The sequence below is a fragment of the Caloenas nicobarica genome, chromosome 21 (assembly GCF_036013445.1).
Source record: "Caloenas nicobarica isolate bCalNic1 chromosome 21, bCalNic1.hap1, whole genome shotgun sequence".
Taxonomy (NCBI): Eukaryota; Metazoa; Chordata; class Aves; order Columbiformes; family Columbidae; genus Caloenas; species Caloenas nicobarica.
In genome coordinates, this window is record NC_088265.1 from 6,335,960 (window position 1) to 6,356,015 (window position 20,056).

Consider the following 20,056-nt stretch of genomic DNA (forward strand, 5'->3'; position numbering starts at 1 on the left):
CATGCAGTCCACAGCAAGGAAGTGCCAAAATGACTTGAGCTCTCTGTCTGTCAGGACTGCCTTCAGTGTCACCCTTTTATTCCTGTTACCCGGATGAGGACCAACAGGCCAAGCCAAGCATGTCCGGGAAGTCTTGGTGGCCTTTACAATAATAAGCCAATAAGGAAATGGGCCAAAAGCCAAAGACGATTTTTGAGGGTGCCAGTACCTGTTTCACCAGTGCTGCCTGGATGGGGCGTGTGCATGCCACAGACAATCCAGCAGTTCCCAGTTCGATATTGCAAAGGCACAGAGTTACTCCAGCGAAGAAATTTGGACCTAACATTGAGATCATGGTTATGGTTACCGTAGAAGTTGAGCTGGGATTTATCTATTAGCAAAGGCTGGGAAAACCTCAAGAGTCCCTGTTAAAGTAACGTCAAAGACTGAGTTTACACTTAAATTATAGTTACCCATGTGTTAGGACCAGCCTTATATTGATGCTATTGATGCAATTTGGAACTGTCCTATGATTTGAGGGTAGGGTTGCTATAGGGACCCATTTTGGGTAATCACAAGAACAGAAGTCACCCCAGGTTGCTCTAAATGAGGGTTTGGCTCCACATGCACTAATTTTAGGATACTGTAGTTACCAAAACTTGATGGTTGGGGTTACAGGCACTTCATGGATCAAAGGCTGTAGTTAATCTGGGTTTCATGGTGTAACCTCAGTAGGTTGCTAAGTCACTTGGTCTTTCCCCAGTGGTGGGTTGAGGGGGAGAATTGTAAGGGTAAAAGTGAGAAAACTTGTGGGTTCAGCAAAAGACAGGGTAGCAGGTAAAGCAAAAGCTGTTCTCCGAAGCAAAGCAAAATAAAGAATTAATACATTGCTTTCCATCAGCAGGAAGATGCTCAGCCACCTTCAGGAAAGCAGGGCTTCATCACATGTACCAGTTACTTGGGAAGGCAAATGCCATCCCTCCAAATGTCCTCCCCTTTCTTCTTGTTCCCCCAGCCTTTATTGCTGAGCATGGCATCATATAGTATAGACTATCCCTTTGGTCAGGTGGGGTCAGCTGTCCCAGGTGTGTCCCCTCCCAGCTTCTTATGCACCCCAACCCATGTGCTGGTGGGTCGGTATGAGGAGCAGAAAAGGCCTTGATGCTGTGTAAGCTCTGCTCAGCAGGAGCTAAACCATCCCTGGGTTATCAACAGTGTTTTCAGCACAAATCCAAAACACAGACCCGTACAATCCACTATGAAGAAACTTAACTCTATCCCAGCCAAAACCAATCCGGGGGCTTACTGTCACCCTGGGTTTGGGAATGATGTTGTCCTAGAGACTAGTCTAGCATGGAGGCTTCTCAAGTGCCATGTCTCAAGGTGTACTCAGTGGCATGGAGACTGATAAAAAATCCTTTCTGTCTGAGTAGTGATCTCACGAAAGGGCACACTAGTAGTTTAGAAGGCAGGACTGGGAACCATTCTGGCCCATGTTTGTTGCCACTGTGGGAAGCAGGAGTTTACAGCCTGGGGTTCTGGCTTTCAGATATCGACTAAGTTAGCCATATACAGCTTTTTAAGGCATTAGCATTCTGGTTCACACATCATTTGCATCTCCAATGGCAGATACATGGACATAGCAAAACATCAAAGTGCCAGAACAGCCCTAGCTGTAGATGCCTCAGAAGAAACTGTAACTTTTTAGCAAAATCTCATACTGCTGGTGGTATCTGTTATGAAATGATACATGAGACACTTTCCAAAGTGGCTAGTGACTGTGGATGCCTCATTCAGGAGGTGTCTTCTTTCCTAATTTTTAATGCAGCGCTACTTCTAAAAAAATGTGTCAATCTGAAAACCAGTTCTCTTTGAGTTTCCTCATGGAGGAACCGCTACCTCTGGCCAAACTCAGCCTAGAGATGTGTTTCTCTCAAAAGCAGCTGTTACACGGCATGTGAACGGCAGTTGTATGATAAAGGAAGATGAATACTAACATTGACCATCTGGGCAAACAATACTGACATGCCTAAATTACAGCAATTAGGCAAAACATAAAGGGCCTTTCACAGGTTATACAGCAGTGTGTTTTTTATGAGCATAAGGTGTGATAGCCCAGGCCAGTGAGAATGATATCTTGGGTCGGAACACCGCGCCCATATGTATGATGTGTGAATGTTGGGCCTGGGCCTGTGTGTTTGGAATAACATTTTTTGTTCAATGTTTAATATGCTGTTTATTGACATCTGTAAGAAATTGCAAAAGGTAAATGGGGCTGAGGAGTGTAACTATTGCTCAGCTAATTGGAATTGCATATAAAGTGTATAATAGCAGGAATGGGAAAAAAATATAAAAGAGGCAAAAAGAGCCCAGGCCTGTGCTGTATGGGTAGAAAATAAATTTCAGGCCTGTGTCAATCTGCAAAGTAAACTCAGCTCCTTGCAACCGAGGAGTCTGCCAGGGACCGGCAGCTCCCAGTTGGTACCAGCGATTACACCACCTGCATGGCCTTGCCTGTATATAAACTGCAGCAAGAAGAAGAGAAAAAAAACAAAATAGAAAAAGCTGGCTGCCCACTGCTAAAGCAGCGAAACGGGGGCTTTCTCCACTCCCCAGCCCCCCGCTGCAGCGATGTTGCTTCTAGAGAACTGTAATACTGAATGAAGGAGTCTGAGGGGGAAATGCAAAGGCCCCCTTAGCAGATCCGTAGTTCCAATGAAGTTGGGAAATTAAACCAAAATTTTTTTAAGAGACTTATTCGGTGGTAACTAGGTGTAAGAGACTTCTTAGTAAATTCACCATGCTAGTTCTTGGGGTGATGGAAAGGGTCAGTGAGGAAGGGGTCAGTGAGGAGGAATCTGCCAAAAGGTGGTTCTGTGCTCATGGGAAAGAAATAAAGGCCATTTTTGAAACTAGTGGAACGTCAAATTTGGAACAAAGTTTTAACACACGAATTCTTGTATTTGCCAGAAAGCCCTATACCTCTCTTAGGTCAAGATTTGTTAAGTAAATTGTAAGCTCAAATAACATTTCCTGAGAATTCTGTTTAGTTGCATGTCCCATAAGAAGATGCTTGGAAGGTGCAGATCTGCTTGCTGCAAGCAAGAAATCTCCAAGGAAATTTTGGATGCTATATTTCCACTGGTATGGGCAGCCAAGGTATCGGTAAATCCAACACTACACTGATAGAACTGAGACAGAACTGAAACAGGACTTCCATCCGGTAAGGAAAAACAATATCCATAAACATGAAAGCCAAAATGGGTCTAGAGACGTTGATGAGCAAGTTTATGACAACCTTGCAGGCTGACTGCATTTGAGTACACTTGCAGATTTGTCTCTTTATAGCTACAACACAGAGGCAACCTGTGGCTACTGTAGGACAATATGATGAGAAAGCAAACAGATTGATATATTCAGAATGGATTTTTTCAGCCCAATTCTTTCCGTACAGCTATTACTCAGCTTCTAAAATTGTTACTTTGATCAAAAGAGGCAGGGAGCGGATTCAGATCTTAATAGGCCATGATCCTTCTGTCATATACGTACCATTTGTGAAATCTAATTTTAATTTTTTAATTCGCAATCTATGTCCTTGCAGATTGCACTGGCCGATTTTCTTAACAGCATAGCTTTTGTCATGCCTAATTGTAAATTGCTGCAGAATCTAAATGTCTTTGATATCAGGCCAAGCTCAACCTAGAGATGTGTTTCTCTCAAAAGCAGCTGTTACGGGGTGTGGGAACAGCAGTTGTATGACGAAGGAAGATGAATAGTAACATTGACCATCTGGACGAATACTCCTGACATGATTAAATTACAGGAATTAGTCAAAACATAAAGGGCCTTTCACAGGTTATACAGAAGTATGTTTCTTATGAGCATAAGGAGTGACAGCCCAGGCCAGTGAGAATGATATCTTGGGTTGGAACACCGCGCCCATATGTATGATGTGTGAATGTTGGGCCTGGGCCTGTGTGTTTGGAATAACAACTTGTGAAAAAAACACCCTGCTTAAGCTCTTGGTCCAGGCCCGTATCTGTAAAGCTATACATTGAGAAAGCCTAATTAAAGAGGGCTCAGCTCAGCTCGGCTCAGCTCTGCCTGGCTCTGCTCTCGCCGCTGACAAGAACTGTGTGTCTGCATCTCTGTCTGTGTCTCAGCGTCTCTGTATGCCTCGTTCTCGTTGCTGCAACGGGATGCAGGACACATTCCCATGGTGATGAAGCAGCTTCCTCCTGCGCATAATTACACTACCTATTTGCTTCCTTTTTGGAGAGAATCCTAGTCCAACAGACGTCCCTGGTGTAATGTGGAGGGGAAGAGGACAAATCTTACAGCTGGCTGGAGATGGCCTTCCAGATCAGCTCCTGACTGATACTGGACCATGGCTCATCTGAACCTAAAGAAGTCCAAAGATGGCACAGTGAGGAGGAAACTGCCGAAAGGTGAGTCTGTGCATCCCAGAGCAGCTCCCTTAGGATCATGGAATCGTTTAGGCTGGAAAAGACCTTGAAGAGCATCAAGTCCACCACTAAACCATGTTTCTAAGCACCACATCTACACACCTTTTACACACCTCCAGGGATGGTGACTCAGCCACTGCCCCAGGCAGCCTGTTCCAATACTTGACAACAGTTTTGGTCAAGAAGTTTTTCCTAATATCCAATCTATACCTCCCCTGGCACAACCTGAGGATGTTTCCTCTCATCCTGTTGCTTGGGAGAAGAGAGCGATACCCTCCTCGCTACAACCTTGCATCCAGGGAGATGCCAGGACAGTATCAGGTAAGAATTTATTTAGGTACTGGGAATTCAACTGTGCATGAGTGTACAAGTGTTAAAATTATTATAGGATAATTGTGGCAGAACATCTCCTTCATATGAGCAGGTGCGAAACACTGATTGTATTTATGTCCGCAGCAAACGCTGAGAAGCAAGGGTAGTGCATTAGAGACTTCGGCAATTTACAATTCTGTTTATTTCTGTGTGTGAGAAGCCGATGAGAAAGCACCGTTCCAACTGTGTTCACATCCTGAGCTTTTGACCATCAAGGCAGGGATCCAAAGATGCCATTGCAGTCGCTTCTGTGGGACTCAGTGGCTTTTGCATTGAAAAGCAAACTTGCCATTGGGCTGGAGACATGGAGAGAGTCAGGATAGGATTCAGTTACCAGAATGCACATGTCGAGTGTCTTTTGAGATGTCCTAGGTATCTGAAAGTGTCCTCCAGTCACTGATTCAGATTACACATAGTTTTCCTCTAAGTACTGTTTCATATCTGACAGATGCACACAGATGTTTCAGCTGTCCTGAGCTGTCTCAAGTGGCACTAGATGTCAACGTGTAGGCAATAAACCTTGCCTAGATGCCCTGCTGGAAGCCTCAGTCTAATCTCTAACATCCCACTTCTGCTCCAGACCTGAGAAATCCAATGTTTCCTTCTCCCTGCCTGTGGCCAGGTAGCCTTGGCTAATGGCCAGATTCTCACCCTGCCGCTCACTCACTGACCTCAGTGAAATGGGGGAGACTATAGGAAGGGTGGGAACAAGAAAGCTCATGCATTGAGATAAAGACAGGAGGTTCACTTACCCGTCATTGTTGCTGGCAGAGTGGGCAGCTCGGGGAAAATTAGCATTATTTGTTTATTTCCCCTGCCCTCTCCCAGGCTCAATTCCGTTCCTTCAGTGCCAATACCTCTGTTCCCCCTTGAGTGGCACAGGAGGGATGGAGGTGTTCTGCTTGAAACACAGCAGTTCCTCTCTGCCACTCCTTCCTCCTCACACTTTTCCTCTGCTCTGGCATGTGTTGTACTCGGGCTGCAAGACTATCTCCTCCACCATGAGGTACCTCCTCCCCTGCTAAGGCAGGTTGACGTAGAGCAGGTTGCACAGGATTGTGTCCAGGTGGGTTTTGAATGTCTGCAGAGAAGGGGACTCCACGACCCAGCCAGCCTGTTCCAGTGCTCTATCACCCTCAAAGTAAAGAAGTTTCTCCTCATATTCAGATGGAGTCATCTTTTGCTGCCCCTGTGCTGGTCACATTCGGGCCCTGCTGCAGCTCCAAAGTGCTTATGCCTAGCCACCGCACCATGCAGCCATGCTCGTACCTAAAAGCAAGGGGGTCTTCTCCACTCATCTAGTGGCCTTGTGCTGCCCAAAGACAGCAAAAGCCTGCAAGAAAGGTTTTGGTCACAATGCTAATCTCAAGGTTTCCAGGCCAGGAATGTTTCTTGACGAGTACATCTCATTTGTCCCTGATCCGCTTGCCTTGTCTGTCCCACTGGAAGCCACTGAAACTAAAAGCAGATGGAGGAAATGGAAATGTTGGTCCAGCTGCCCACTGGGCCAGACCCAGCTAGGGCGTAAATCAACAAATAGTGACACAAAGCAGAACACCCACCTCCAGCCCCTTCTCCTCTCTGTTGTCCTACCAGTCAACATCCACACTTATGACCACAGCCAGCATCTACCCCTATAAACTGTTTTGAGATGTCTCATCCCCACCCCCACCTGCAACTACCAACCTGCCATTACAGGCAAACCGGTAAATCTCATCTAGCGGGTACAGAGGTTCCAGGACAAGACAGCATTGCCCAGCATCCCCATCTCACTTTGGATCCACTTTCCAAAGGAGAACAGCCCCCAGGAACACGCTCTATGGGAACACCCAACAGCTCGGTCATGCAGATTGATGACAGAATCATAGAATGTCCTGAGTTGGGAGGGACCCACAAGGATCATGGAGGCCACCTCCTGTCCCTGCAATGACAACCCCACAGGTCACCCCGTGTGTCTGAGGACCTTGTCCAGGCTCTTCTTGAACACTGTCAGGTTGGGGCCGTGACACCTCCCTGGGGAGCCTGTTCCAGTGTCCAGCACCTCTGGGTGAAGAACCTTTTCCTCATGTCCAACTGCCCCTCCCCTGGCACATCTTCCTGCCATTCCCTGGGGTTCTGTCGTTGGTTGCCAAAGAGAAGAGAACTCGGCGCTTACCTTTCCTCCTCGCCCTTGTGAGAAGCTGTAGATCACGATGAGGTCTCCTCTTAGTCTTCTCTTCTCCAGGCTGAACAAACCCTGGGACTTCAGCTGCTCCTCATACGGCTTCCCCTCCAAACCTTCACCAGCCTCGTAGCCTCCTCTGGACACTCTCCAGCAGCTTTGTCTCCTTTTCTCCTGTGTCCCCAGCCCTGCACACAGTGAATGCTGCAGGTGAGGCCGCCCCAGCGCAGAGCAGAGCGGGACAATCCCCTCCCTGCCCGGCTGGCCCTGCTGTGCTGGATGCCACTACAGAGCTCAGCACAGCCCTTGAAACTCGGTACCCAGCACAGAGGCCCCGCAGCCATACTGATGCTTCCTTACACCATGGTTAAGCAACCAATTAGCTCCGCTTTCCAGATAATTAGGCTGAGGCCTGCCTTGGGCTGCGGTGGCTACACCACTGTCCCATCCAGCACCACGGGGCAAGGGGCGCTGAGGGAGAATTGTCTCCACATTGCTCCGCTGAGCTGGCTGGGTGCTGTCACTTGTGTCCTATGCTCATCGCCGGTTCTTTTGCCTTTTCTGGACCCTGCTATTGATCAACTTGATGACACTCTAAAAACCAAAGTCAGCTGGAAAGCTGTTCCCCTCTGTGTTCCAGGCAGAGCCCTGCGGTCAGAGGCTTCCGGGCCTGCTCTGACAGAACGAGATGAGCAGCCGTCCTTCAAGGGTGGCCTGTCTTGTAACTGGAGCTGGAATCAGCTTGCTGCTTGTGAGCCTGTGAGTCTGGTACTGCTGTTAGGCAGAAATGCAGTGGGACACACTGAACCAAAAAGGAGCCATGTATTGTCACTGGGCACAGCCTCGCTGCCTCTTGCCACGGAGCCAAAGCCTCAACATCCTCCTCATCTCCTTGTCCTGCAGTCTCACGTTTTTCCCTCCAGCAGTCTCCTGCCACACCGCATCCAAGGGTGCCAACATCTGCCCTGCAGCAGGAATTAGGCCCTCAGTGCCCTGCAGCTCCGTGGTCCTCCAGGGTCCCCAGACTCCTCACCATTTGCCTTGAAGTCCTCCTGGCTGCAAAATGACCTGGAACACCAGGGTGACACCACAAAGCTTGACATGTCCAACAACCATCAACTTGCTGGGCTAATTGTCGAGCACGCAGTACCCAGCAATTTGCAGAGTACCCAGATTTTCTTATGCTAACATAGGTGCTTTTTGAGATGTGAGCAAATTTCAGCATAAAAAGCCCTCTGCCTCAAGCCAGCCTGACCTTCACCCGCCCTAGGCTGAGTGCAGTGATACTGCCCGCTCTCCAACTGCCTGGAAAAGACCCTGAACCACCCCTTGCTAAGCCTCACCCCCCAAGTCCTGCTTGCAGGGTATGGGGGATGCCTGGGGCCGGAATGTGTCCTGGCAAGTCCAGCTGGGCTTGGGAAAGCCCAACTGGTGAACAGTTATGGCAACTCCTGAGCTGGAAGGCAGGCAGGGACAGGTTGTCAGCCGGTTATCAGAGCCTCTTCGCAGCAGGGGACGCTGAGGCACCAGGAAGGATGGCTCGTGAGTTTTCTTCTGGGGTTTCCTGGACTGAGTCAACAAAATAATTGCAGAGATCTTATTACTCACAGTTATGTCCCAAGGCAAATGGTAACCCTGTCCTACAGAGATGTTACTGATGTGACCGACCAGCTGTGCCCCTGAAGAGAAGCTGCCAAATTCATGTATACTGTGATTAAGTTATAAAAGACGTACCCATCATTAACCAATTGATGTGAGATAAATGCTTTCTGACCACCTGCACAACAAGGAGATATTTTTCAAGTTTTAGATCCTTCTGCATGACAAGGAGGAGACAGAAGATTAAGTAATACGTTGTTTAGAAGCAGAGTGCTTAGTTGATATTTAACTAATAATTACTAGATGTATTCTAAGTGAGAAACTAAACAGTTATAACTACCACCATCAATTATTTCTGAGTATAGATGTATTGTATGTCAACATTTTCAAAAATGGTAATGCATATGTAATATGCATATGAATATAAGCAATAGAAGAGCATGCAGTCTTTGGAGCTCTTATGGGGGATGATCCCCAGTGTTCCCCAGCGCTGACAAAATAAAGAATGCCGCTTAACAGTGTAATTGGCTGTGCAGTTAAGTTTATTTCTTCGTTTCACCCCAGTCAACCCCGTGCACCCCAGGGAGCTGCTCCGCCCACTGCATCATGCTGCTGTGCTCAAAGCTTGCTTTGCTCTGCTCTGTGGAGGGACACGGCCGTGCAGCTGTGCAGCAGACTGTGCTGAGGGCCAGAGGGCCACAGTGCCGGGGAACCCATCAGTCCTGCTCGTGGCAGGGACACAGCACGGGAGAGCAGCTCCTGTAGCTGCCCCAGCCCATTTCGAGGCACTTTGGAGGAGGGGGGCCCTCCACTGTAAAGGGCTTAAATTAGTAACTTGCCTCATCTGACACCACTCTGCTGCATTTTGTGCGAATCAGAGTTGAATCATTCCGGCTGAAGGTTCCATGTGAGGCAGGTCCACGCATGTTCCCACTTCTCATTTAGTCCTTGTTCTTCCCCCTAAGCCCCCTATGAAAACCAGGAGCCACATTTCTGCCGCTGCCTGTGCAGGAAAACCTGTTCCACAGACAGGGAGGGTGCGGGGCTCATCTAGCGGTGCGCCCGGCAAGAAACATCTGCTCTTTGAGTCACCCTGGAAAAGACTATGAGGAAGAGGGCAGGGTGAGCGAGCTGGGGAGGAGGATGCTGGGGGCATCTCTCACCCCCTCTGCACCCCTTTGCTCACACACCCTGTGTGCAGCTGCTGGCAGCCGCTCACCACCTTGCTGCGCTTTGTGTTTTGCACAGGGCTGTGCTGGCAAACACCAACCGGACGTGGCTTGGTAAGGAACGTTTCACGAAGGAACGTTGTTGTTACAAAACTGGGGACCTGGCGCCTGACCCCAGTGGAGGGTGGAAGGACCGAGAGACATCAAACCATGAATCCTTAATGTAAAACAAAGTCTCTTGGAACTAATCCTGGAATGCAAACTCATACCTGTATTTAAAAAGTCCATGTAGGGGGAAAGTCAGTCAAAGAGTCAGGAATCCAGATTCTAAATAGATCGATAAGGGGAAGGGGGCTGTTAGAATTAGATGAATGAAATATGTAAACTGGGGCAGGTGCCAGGTGGTCTATAAACCCTGCAGTACCAACCAAGGGGGAACAGGGGAGGGAAACTGCGGCTGGGATACAGGGGGATTTAAGCGGGGGCTTTTTGCCGTATTATCCATGCCTGCCTTTAGGTAGAACACCCGATCTTGCAAAATCGTTAATAAAATACGCTTTGCTGAGATCCTGCCTGCGCCTATTAAGTTGCCAAGGTAATTGTTTCCTACAGCGTACACAAAACACGCTGCAGTGCTGTGCTCTACAGAGACGTCCCTACCTGCCCAGCAGGGACAGACCCCTTCCTCGCAAAACCTCTTCACATCCATCCTTGTCCTCCTCGCACACCTGATGAGCCCTCGAGGTCATCTCCTGCTCCATCCCTGCACACAGAGCCTTAGGAAGGGCCCCGAACGCAGTGAGCCCATGACGGCGGCCGGTCAGAGCAGGCGGCTCCTCCCGCTCCGGGAAGCGCAGGGATGGACACGCCGCCTGCGCTGCCGGTTCTCCAGCAGCGACCGCGCCAGCGAACACCTCGCAGCTGCCGGCGCTCACAGACGCGCACGTCCCGACAGCTCCCCCAGCCCAGCAGCCGCAGGACCCTGGCCGGCCTGTCCCTCGGGGCCGCCCGAGCCGGACAGACAGACGGCAGCGGGCAGCCTGTCCTGCGCAGCCCCAGGGCGGGCTCTCCCTCCCGCACACGCCGGGCAGAGGGCGCGACCGCCCGCGGGAACCTTCGGCCGGAGCGGGAGACCCGGCAGCGGCTCCTCCGGTGCCCGGGGCAGGACGGGGCAGGACGGGGCAGGACGGGGCAGCCTGGGGCCGCCGGAGCGGAGCTGCCCCTGGGCTTTGCTCTCCCGGGGCGGCCCCGCCGAGCCGATCTGCGCTGCTGCCAAGCGGGCGGCAGCAGGACCGGGATCCCGCCCCTCGCCCGGCCCCGCTCCCGACCCGCTCCCGCCGGGATCCCGCGATCGCGGCCCCGCAGGCGGCTGCTGCGGCGCGGGGCGGCCCCACGGCTGGGTCGGCCCCGGCCCCGCAGCGGGAGCCGCGCTCCGGGCCGCCCTTGGGCCGGGGGCTCAGCGGGGCCCGAGCGCAGGTGGCTGCTCGAGGGACCACGGGAGTTGGCGAGCTGGCGTGGGGGCAGCCGAGACCCGCGGACACACGCGAGTGGGAGTGGGGGGCTCTGCCAGCACGGAGGGGGATGCGGCCCCGGGACTGGTGTGTGCAGGTGCCAGCAACTGGTGAGACTGGGTGGCATCCAGAGGCAGCTACTGGGCAGACAGAGGGTCTGACCCAGCTGCTGGAGCGGGCTGATTGCACACCTGTGCGTGTGTGCATGTATATACCTGTATATACCTGTGTGTGTGTATATATATGTATATTTCCCACTCAAGGACTAAGGGACCTTCATTCTGATCAGCCAGAGAGGGAAACAGGATGAGGCCACTGGTGCAGTTCGTGGTTTTGTGTGTGCTGAGTGTGTATGTCTTAATCTGTTTGGCCAGTCGTATACATGTGTATATACGTGTGTGTATATTGTAACATCATGGAATGGTTTAGGTTGGAGAAGACCTGTAAGATCATCGAGTCCAACCGTTAACCCAGCACTGCCAAGTCCACTACTAAACTATGCACCTAAGAACCTCATCTACACATGTTTTAAAGCCGTCCAGGGATGGTGACTCCACCACTGCCCTGGGCAGCCTGTTCCAATGCCCGACAGTTCCCCAGATCCAACGTCAACTTCCCCTGGCACTGTTTTCTCTTGTCCTGTCACTTACTACTCAGGAGAAGAGATCAACCCCCTCCATGCTCCAAGCTCCTTTCAGGCAGTTCAGAGATCAGAAGGTCTCCCCTCAGCTCCTGTTCTCCAGGCTGAACCCCCAGCTCCCAGGTTGCTAACCAGTTTGCCTTGGACTATGTGGGCTTCATTCTGCTCCACATCCCTCTCTTCCAGTTCAGGGGCTGGGTATTCCGAGTACAACTGGTACCATTACTCTTTTACAGCAGTAGCCTGTTCTAGTTGGGCTTTGGCCCTTCTAATTTTCCCCCTGCATAACTTCATGGCATCCTTGTAGTCCTCCTGAGTTGCCTGCCCTTTCTTCCAAAGGTCATAAACTCTGCTTTTTTCCCTGATTTCCAGCCAAAGTTCTCTGTGCAGCCAGGCTGGTCTTCTTGCCCACCAGCTAGTCTTTCGGCACATGGTGACAGCCTGTTCCTGCACCTCTAAGATCATCTTCTTGAAGAGCAACCAGCCTTCCTGGACTCCTTGACCCTTTAGAGCTGCCTCCCAAGGGAGTCTGTCAACCAGTCCCCTAAACAGGTCAAAGTCTGCCCTTCGGGAATCCAAGGCACCACTTCTGCTGACCCACCTCCTTACTTCTCCAAGAATCAAAAACTCTATCAATTTTGTCATCACCGTGCCCAAGGCGGCCTCCACCACCACATCACCCACAAGTCCTGCTCCGGTCGCTGACAGCAGGTCCAGCAGAACCCTTCCCTAGTTGGCTCAGTGACCAGCTGTGTCAGGAAGTTCTCCTCCACAAGCCAAAACCCCATAAAAGAAGTTTTGTTTGAATCCTCAAATAGATGGAAAGTACCTGCACTGAAGACTATGACAATGTAAGGATTTGACTGAACTGTTTTTGAGTTTTCTCAAAATCTTCATGGACACCAGCTCTGCCTTGAGTTACTTAATGAAATCTGGTGGGTCACAGAAGGGGAAAGAGCCACCATCCCCCATGTAGCTGGGAAGATCGTCTTCTGGCAAGGCCAGTTTGAGCTTTTTTTTTTCAGATTCAGCCATCTAAACAAACATGCCTTCCATGTTGGTTTATACATTCACCCAAGACAAAAGTTATAGCATCCCTTTATTGCATAAACATGAAGCAGTCACTGCTCAGCAAGCAGCAGAACAAAGCATATGTGGAAGCAAATATGGTTTCAGTATTGTCAGCTTCCATTTGTGCACTGTTTCTGGATTCAGCCTTCATTTGGAAAAAGGACTCGTGACCTAAATGGCAAAACATTTCCCTTTCTTCGTTGGCTTTCCAACCCGTTATTTTCTCATGGAGATGCAGCCTTCATCTTTCCTAGACTGTGTTTGATCTGAATCCTCAGAGGATCGTTAGAAAAGCCATATTCAGATGTCTCTACATTTCAGTAGCCTATCTCTCACACCAGCCAGGAGCAGATGCTCGGATAAATTTAAGGATCAAGGTCATGTTTTAGCAAAGTTTTGTCTCTGTCAGCCAACTGTAGTACGCACCTCAGTCAGTGACTTTGTCCTAGATATAAGGCTACTGCAACAATGCAGGTCTTATAACTAGCACAGCATTCATTAATCTTGACGTTTTCTATACTCAGATAAGAAGGAACGTAAGAGGGAAAGAAGGTAATGGAGGGAGGAATGGAAGATGGGAGGAAGGGAGGGATGAAGGAGAAGAGATAAATAGACAAAAAGAGAGAGAAACCTGAAACATTAGTACGCCCTGTTAGTCAGGACAACAACATCTTGAGACGGGATTGTGCAAATAAATGGCTGAAACTCCACCTGTAATGCACTTCTGCTAAGCCTTGTTACTACTAAGCCATCAGCCTTTAAGTTCTCTACCTGCATTATGGTAGCTCAAAGTCCTCATAGTGTTAACAACAGCCTTTCTACCTTAATAATTTGCTGCTTTTAATTCCCTGCACCCATCCGTTTTCCCTAGCCTCCATATGCCAGCATTCTTCACCATTCGTGATCCTGAGGAAACAGTTGCCGCTTGTGGAGTGATTTAGCATCCCTTGACATAAGAACTCAGGGGTTTGCCCTGGCAATATTTTCTCCAGGCGACCCTGGAAAATAAATACATTATGTACTTTGAGGAGGTAAATAATGATTGATGTGGTTAATCTTTGAGAGTCTTGGGTGAAGAAAGCTGGGCATGATAGATATGAATCAATGAAAATTCTGATGAGCTCAATCCAGGGAGCTGGGGGAAGGGGAAGGAAACAAAAGGGAGAGCTCTGGGAGAGGAGGGAAATGTAGGGAGTTAGAGCAGGTCCTGGGAGCCAGGACTCTTCAGTTCTCCTTTCAGCTCTAGAAGAAGGACTGTGCTAAACTTTACCAAACAGAGCTTCTCACTAATTGCCCCCACCACCACCACCAGTCAAAAGCAGGATTTTCCTTCATGTCTCTGCCCCCTCTTTCCCAGTGCCCACTGCAAATATCCTTACCAGGGTGTGAGGCCTCTAGCCTCTGTGGCAATCTGCTTGGCACACCGAATATCATCCTCAATATTATCATCTCGAAATTCTGTAGAGAAGGGAGAAAAGGTCAGTATGGAGGAAAGCAGAGCAGAGAGAGAGCAGGGATAGATGGGCAGAGAGAAAGGTGTTCATCAGGAAGGGCAGCTGGGATACCGGGGAGATGGATGAATAGGACACAAGGAGAGAAATGCCCAGAGCAGCTGATAGACAGATGTCATGGGCAGATCAAGGTGCTTTCATAGAGTGGATGAAGAAAGACACTCTGTTCTGTCTCACCACTTACTTGAGCAGTTGATATGGCAGGCATTCTTGGATCCACGGGTCTTGCCATCGTCACACCAGTACTTGCTGTTGATCTGAAAGATCCCGTAGTCCCTACTTGGACCATTGTTATTAAATGCAGCAGTGTTGTAATTGCTCTCGTATTTTACCAGGCAGACCCCTGTGGGAGGAAGAGACAACCCGGAGGAGGAACATCGAATATGCTCAGGGTGAGTAAGAGGAAAGAGATGGAGGGATTAAGGATGAATGAGGAGCTGGAGAAGTAATTAACCTGTTGATATTGTAAGTCTGACAAATGGAGGGATAAATGCTTGGAAAGATAAAGCTGTGAATGGGTATTTTTTGTGTAAGCAATAGAAGGGGGCAAGTAAGGGGATGAGGAAGAGAGATGATGAAGTCAAAGGAATGGAGGGACAGAATAGTACTGTTGGAAGATTGCAAAGAAGCTGAGAGGGAGAAGGGTGTTATAGACAGAGAGGTGCAGCAGGAGCTTATTATACTCACAGTCAGCTACAGTTTTGCCCACAAAGCCCTCAAAGCCATGCCGACGAAGGATCTTCACCAAGTCACATCGGGGGAGACGTTTTCCCTGGATGCCTGGCAGAGCCAGGCCAAGGAAGACGAGAAGAAAGCCGAAGAACAGAACTGACTTTCTCATCATGCAGTCCACAGCAAGGAAGTGCCAAAATGACTTGAGCTCTCTGTCTGTCAGGACTGCCTTCAGTGTCACCCTTTTATTCCTGCTACCTGGATGAGGACTAATGGGCCAAGCCAAGCATGTCCGGGAAGTGTGGGAGGCCTTTACAATAATAAGCCATTAATGAAGTGGGCCAAAAGCCAAAAACAAATTTGGAGGGTGACAGTACCTGTTTCACCAGTGCTGCCTGGATGGGGTGTGTGCATGCCACAGACAATCCAGCAGCTCCCAGTTCGATATTCCAAAGGCACAGAGTTACTCCAGCGAAGAAATTTGGACCTAACATTGAGATCATGGTTATGGTTGCCATAGGAGTTGAGCTGAGATTTATCTATTAGCAAAGGCTGAGAGAACCTCAAGAGTCATTGTTAAAGTAACGTCAAAGACTGAGTTTACAATTAAATTATAGTTACCTATGTGTTAGGACCAGCCTTACGCTGATGCTATTGATGCAATTTGGAACTGTCCTATGATTTGAGGGTAGGGTTGCTATAGGGACCCTTTCTGGGTAATCACAAGAACAGAAGTCACCCCAGGTTGCTCTAAATGAGGGTTTGGCTCCACATGCGCTAATTTTAGGATACTGTAGTTACCAAAACTTGATGGTTGGGGTTACAGGCACTTCATGGATCAAAGGCTGTAGTTAATCTGGGTTTCATGGTGTAACCTCAGTAGGTTGCTAAGTCACTTGGTCTTTCCCCAGTGGTGGGTTGAGGGGGAGAATTGTAAGGGTAAAAGTGAGAAAACTTGTGGGTTCAGGAAAAGACAGGGTAGCAGGTAAAGCAAAAGCTGTTCTCCAAAGCAAAGCAAAATAAAGAATTAATACATTGCTTTCCATCATCAGGAAGATGCTCAGCCACCTTCAGGAAAGCAGGGCTTCATCACATGTACCAGTTACTTGGGAAGGCAAATGCCATCCCTCCAAATGTCCTCCCCTTTCTTCTTGTTCCCCCAGCCTTTATTGCTGAGCATGGCATCATATAGTATAGACTATCCCTTTGGTCAGGTGGGGTCAGCTGTCCCAGGTGTGTCCCCTCCCAGCTTCTTATGCACCCCAACCCACGCGCTGGTGGGTCGGTATGAGGAGCAGAAAAGGCCTTGATGCTGTGTAAGCTCTGCTCAGCAGGAGCTAAACCATCCCTGTGTTATCAACAGTGTTTTCAGCACAAATCCAAAACACAGCCCCATACAATCCACTATGAAGAAATTTAACTCTATCCCAGCCAAAACCAATCCAGGGGCTTACTGTCACCCTGGGTTTGGGAATGATGTTGTCCTAGAGACTAGTCTAGCATGGAGGCTTCTCAAGTGCCATGTCTCAAGGTGTACTCAGTGGCATGGAGACTGATAAAAAATCCTTTCTGTCTGAGTAGTGATCTCACGAAAGGGCACACTAGTAGTTTAGAAGGCAGGACTGGGAACCATTCTGGCCCATGTTTGTTGCCACTGTGGGAAGCAGGAGTTTACAGCCTGGGGTTCTGGCTTTCAGATATCGACTAAGTTAGCCATATACAGCTTTTTAAGGCATTAGCATTCTGGTTCACACATCATTTGCATCTCCAATGGCAGATACATGGACATAGCAAAACATCAAAGTGCCAGAACACCCCTAGCTGTAGATGCCTCAGAAGAAACTGTAACTTTTTAGCAAAATCTCATACTGCTGGTGGTATCTATTATGAAATGATACATGAGACACTTTCCAAAGTGGCTAGTGACTGTGGATGCCTCATTCAGGAGGTGTCTTCTTTCCTAATTTTTAATGCAGCGCTACTTCTAAAAAAACGTCAATCTGAAAAACAGTTCTCTTTGAGTTTCCTCATGAAGGAACAAATACCTCTGGCCAAACTCAGCCTAGAGATGTGTTTCTCTCAAAAGCAGCTGTTACGGCGTGTGGGAACAGCAATTATATGATTAAGGAAGATCAGTAGTAACATTGACCATCTGGGTGAATAATACTGACATGATTAATTACAGCAATTACTCCAAACATAAAGGGCCTTTCACAGGTTATAGAGAAGTGTGTTTTTTATGAGCATAAGGAGTGACAGCCCAGGCCAGTGAGAATGATATCTTGGGTTGGAACACCGCGCCCATATGTATGATGTGTGAATGTTGGGCCTGGGCCTGTGTGTTTGGAATAACAGCTTTTGAAAAAAACATCCTGTTTAAGCTCTTGGTCCAGGCCCGTATCTGTAAAGCTATACATTGAGAAAGCCTAATTAAAGAGGGCTCAGCTCAGCTCAGCTCAGCTCTGCCTGGCTCTGCTCTCGCTGCTAACAAGAACTGTGTGTCTGCATCTCTGTTTGTGTCTCTGTGTCTCTGTATGCCTCGTTCTCATTGCTGCAATGGGATGCAGGACACATTCCCATGGTGATGAAGCAGCTTCCTCCTGCGCATAATTACACTACCTATTTGCTTCCTTTTTGGAGAGAATCCTAGTCCCACAGACGTCCCTGGTGTAATGTGGAGGGGAAGAGGACAAATCTTACAGCTGGCTGGAGATGGCCTTCCAGATCAGCTCCTGACTGATACTGGACCATGGCTCATCTGAACCTAAAGAAGTCCAAAGATGGCACAGTGAGGAGGAAACTGCCGAAAGGTGAGTCTGTGCATCCCAGAGCAGCTCCCTTAGGATCATGGAATCATTTAGCCTGGAAAAGACCTTGAAGAGCATCAAGTCCACCACTAAACCATGTCTCTAAGCACCACATCTACACACCTTTTACACACCTCCAGGGATGGTGACTCAGCCACTGCCCCAGGCAGCCTGTTCCAATACTTGACAACAGTTTTGGTCAAGAAGTTTTTCCTAATATCCAATCTATACCTCCCCTGGCACAACCTGAGGATGTTTCCTCTCATCCTGTTGCTTGGGAGAAGAGAGCGATACCCTCCTCGCTACAACCTTGCATCCAGGGAGATGCCAGGACAGTATCAGGTAAGAATTTATTTAGGTACTGGGAATTCAACTGTGCATGAGTGTACAAGTGTTAAAATTATTATAGGATCATTGTGGCAGAACATCTCCTTCATATGAGCAGGTGCGAAACACTGATTGTATTTATGTCCGCAGCAAACGCTGAGAAGCAAGGGTAGTGCATTAGAGACTTTGGCACTTTACAATTCTGTTTATTTCTGTGTGTGAGAAGCCGATGAGAAAGCACCGTTCCAACTGTGTTCACATCCTGAGCTTTTGACCATCAAGGCAGGGATCCAAAGATGCCATTGTAGTCGCTTCTGTGGGACTCAGTGGCTTTTGCATTGAAAAGCAAACTTGCCATTGGGCTGGAGACATGGAGAGAGTCAGGATAGGATTCAGTTACCAGAATGCACATGTCGAGTGTCTTTTGAGATGTCCTAGGTATCTGAAAGTGTCCTCCAGTCACTGATTCAGATTACACATAGTTTTCCTCTAAGTACTGTTTCATATCTGACAGATGCACACAGATGTTTCAGCTGTCCTGAGCTGTCTCAAGTGGCACTAGATGTCAACGTGAAGGCAATAAACCTTGCCTAGATGCCCTGCTGAAAGCCTCAGTCTAATCTCTAACATCCCACTTCTGCTCCAGACCTGAGAAATCCAATGTTTCCTTCTCCCTGCCTGTGGCCAGGTAGCCTTGGCTAATGGCCAGATTCTCACCCTGCCGCTCACTCACTGACCTCAGTGAAATGGGGGAGACTATAGGAAGGGTGGGAACAAGAAAGCTCATGCATTGAGATAAAGACAGGAGGTTCACTTACCTGTCATTGTTGCTGGCAGAGCGGGCAGCTCGGGGAAAATTAGCATTATTTGTTTATTTCCCCTGCCCTTTCCCAGGCTCAATTCCATTCCTTCAGTGCCAATACCTCTGTTCCCCCTTGAGTGGCACAGGAGGGATGGAGGTGTTCTGCTTGCTACACAGCAGTTCCTCTCTGCCACTCCTTCCTCCTCACACTTTTCCTCTGCTCTGGCATGTGTTGTACTCAGGCTGCAAGACTATCTCCTCCACCATGAGGTACCTCCTCCCCTTTCTTCTCTGACCTTTGTGTTTCCCCTGGTTTTTCACCATCTTTTTTTGTTGTTTTTTTTTCCTCCTCTCCCTGTGTGGCATTTTGTGCCTTTTCTCAAACATGTTATCAGAGAGGTTCCACCAGCTTTGCTGATGGGTTGAGCTTTGGCCAGACAGTTCCTTTGGGTCCATTTTGGAGCTGGCTAGAACCAGCTGTCGCGAACACCGGGGCAGCCCCTGGCCTCTTCTCACAGAGACCCCCCTGTAGCCCCTCCTGCCAACACCCTGACCTGTAAATCCAATGCACTGTTTAACCCGACAAACTGGAGTACTCTCACGAGGGGCGATAATACCCACTTGCTTCTGTAATGTATTCCATTCCCCTCATGTTAGGAGGAACAGAAACCTTCTGTCACATTTAATTATTTCTAAAACGAATTTTAGCAAAATCGTCACCTTTGGAAAGGACTCCTTAAGATCTCATCTGATATATTCTACGTATTGCTATCTTGAAAATTAGACGAGGTAGCTCAGCAGTTCGACTGGTGAGAGCTTGAATATCTTCAAGGATGGAGATTACAGAATGGCAGAACCACAGAATGGTTGGGGCTGGAAGGGACCTCTGGAGATCGTGCTAAGGCCGGTTCACCTAGAGCAGGTTGCACAGGATTGTGTCCAGGTGGGTTTTGAATGTCTGCAGAGAAG

General features: G+C 48.8%; 1 protein-coding gene across 1 annotated transcript; it reads right to left on the bottom strand.

Moving 5' to 3' along the window:
- Positions 1–13,905: 13,905 nt before the first annotated feature.
- Positions 13,906–15,320, bottom strand: LOC135997200 (lysozyme C-like). The gene is made up of 4 exons (XM_065649690.1): positions 15,167–15,320; positions 14,664–14,822; positions 14,348–14,426; positions 13,906–13,966 (listed from the first exon to the last, which is right to left on the bottom strand). The coding sequence occupies exons 1-4, from the start codon at positions 15,318–15,320 to the stop codon at positions 13,906–13,908; spliced, it is 453 nt and encodes a 150-aa protein (XP_065505762.1).
- Positions 15,321–20,056: the final 4,736 nt, after the last annotated feature.

Bases quoted from the DNA above. Each gene is read 5' to 3' on its own strand.
- LOC135997200 (XM_065649690.1), bottom strand. From the start codon at position 15,320: ATGAGAAAGTCAGTTCTGTTCTTCGGCTTTCTTCTCGTCTTCCTTGGC. The intron at 14,427-14,663 runs GTAAGTGGTGAG...CCTTCTCTACAG, and splicing joins CTGCCATATCAACTGCTCAA to AATTTCGAGATGATAATATT. The intron at 13,967-14,347 runs GTAAGGATATTT...TTTATTTTCCAG, and splicing joins GCTAGAGGCCTCACACCCTG to GGTCGCCTGGAGAAAATATT.